The sequence below is a fragment of the Nematolebias whitei genome, chromosome 5 (genome assembly GCF_014905685.2).
Source record: "Nematolebias whitei isolate Nwh7 chromosome 5, NemWhi1, whole genome shotgun sequence".
NCBI classification, from domain to species: Eukaryota; Metazoa; Chordata; class Actinopteri; order Cyprinodontiformes; family Rivulidae; genus Nematolebias; species Nematolebias whitei.
The window spans coordinates 47,478,049-47,479,891 of record NC_056502.1 but is presented as its reverse complement, the minus strand read 5'-3'; the positions used below and the strand labels follow the sequence as shown (position 1 = coordinate 47,479,891).

At 42.3% G+C, this 1,843-nt stretch overlaps 1 protein-coding gene across 1 annotated transcript in view; it reads right to left on the bottom strand.

Annotated features, from left to right (window-relative positions):
- LOC119410425 (adenylate cyclase type 3) overlaps positions 1–1,843 on the bottom strand; it is a 117,113-nt gene that overhangs the window by 99,532 nt on the left and 15,738 nt on the right. Inside the window, exon 2 of the mRNA XM_037677337.1 lies at positions 760–909. Within this exon, the coding sequence (XP_037533265.1) occupies positions 760–909 (150 nt within the window). The remainder of the gene's footprint in view (positions 1–759; positions 910–1,843) is intronic.

Sequence of the window (1,843 nt, the reverse complement as noted above, 5' to 3'; positions counted from 1 at the left end):
ATATATATATATATATATATATATATGTATATACAAGGGTTTTGCACCTCACAGCCTGTCATGTTTGTGTTTTTTCCTGTCAACCTCTGCCTGTTCCTGTCACTCACTCTCACCCAGCAATCAAGCTCAAGTTCTACACCTGTTCTCCACCCTACTTAAGCTCCCTGCATTCACTCAGTCAGTGCCAGATTCTCAAACCTGACACAAGAAGAAATCCAGCATACCTTATCTTGTCTCTTGCCTTGCCACAACTCCTCACCTGTTTTTGACTCTTTGCCTTGCCTGAACCCTCTTGGATTTTGTCTGTCTATGTGCCCATGGTTTCTGACTCTGTGCCTTCCCCTTTTGACCATGTCTTTTGGATCACGACTTGGCCCTGTTCCCGCTTTTCTGCTTCTACGGTTTTGACCCCTGCAACAAACCAGGATTCTGAATTTCCCTGTTCTGCACCTTAAGTCCTTTAATCTGCTCCGCTGCAGCAACCTGCTCTAATGGAGTGACGTTACCGGCAGAAGTGCGACTACAGACTCTGATGCAACATCAAGATCGAAGATTGGACCCGACCCAGACCTTCGCCAGAGTTTTTCTTGTTCACAATAATTGTTAAACTGCTCTTGGGCTTGTTGTTGTTGGGCTTGTTGTTGTTGCTGATCCAAAAACCCAGATCTTGTCAGCTTAGATTGACAGTGTTGTGGAAACAGTGTAACACAGATGTGGAAAAAGTTCCTTCAAACTGTGTGACTAAGCATGACCTCTGACCTGTTGCTGGCTCTGCTCTTCCAGGTTGAGTTTAACCTCCAGCGACTGTCTTGCCTCCAGAAAAGCTTTTCGATGCTTCCGGTCAGCCATGTAGTACGACATGACACCCACAGTGATGGCACAAAAGTAGATCACAATGTTGGCCAACAGCTTAAAAACACACAAAAAATGCAGAAGTTAGAACTAAGATAATTTATGTACAGAAGTCAATTGTTTATAGCAGCGGATCCATACCCTGAAGCCCCACGATAAATGAAAAACTACAAAGGAAGAATAGTACAAAAATTAGAATATAATGGAAAAGTTTTTTAACTTCCATAATTCCATTCAAAAAGTTAATCTTTAATAAATGATAGATTCAGGGGCCACAATTTAAATTATTTAAAGTATTTATTTATTTATTTTTTACATAATTTGGGCTACCAGCTCATGAAACCCATGAAAACAGGATTTCAAAAAAAATTACAATACTGTGAAGACATCAGTCCACACTACTCAGATTTTGCAGAAAAAAAAAAAAAGAAAGAAATTAGGATCACAACAAATCAATCAAAATATGGTACTTTCAAAATGATATGTCAATCTTCAATACTTGGTTGGGAATCCCTTTGCCTTAATCACTGCCTCGATGCGACGTGGCAATAAGGCAATCAGCCTGTGGCATTGCCTGGGAGTTATGGAAGCCCAGATTTCCTTCATGCTTGCTGTCAGCTCTTCTTTGTTGTTGGGTCTGGTGCTCCTCATTTTCCTCTTGCGAATACCCCATAAATTCTCAATGGGGTTTAGGTCCAGCGAGTTGACTGGCCAGTCAAGCACTGTGGCATGGGCATCAAACCAGGTTTTGGTGCTTCTGACGGCATGGGCAGGTCATGCTGGAAGATGAAATCTGCATCTCCATACAGATCCACAGCAGAAGGAATCATGAAATCCACTACAACATTCTGGTAGACTGTTGCGGTGACCTTGGTTTTAAGAAAGCAGAGCTTACCAGCACCTGCACCGGACATTGCACACCAAACCATGACTGACTGTGGATATTTCACACTGGACCTTAGGCAGTATGGGTTCTGTTCCTCACCCTATA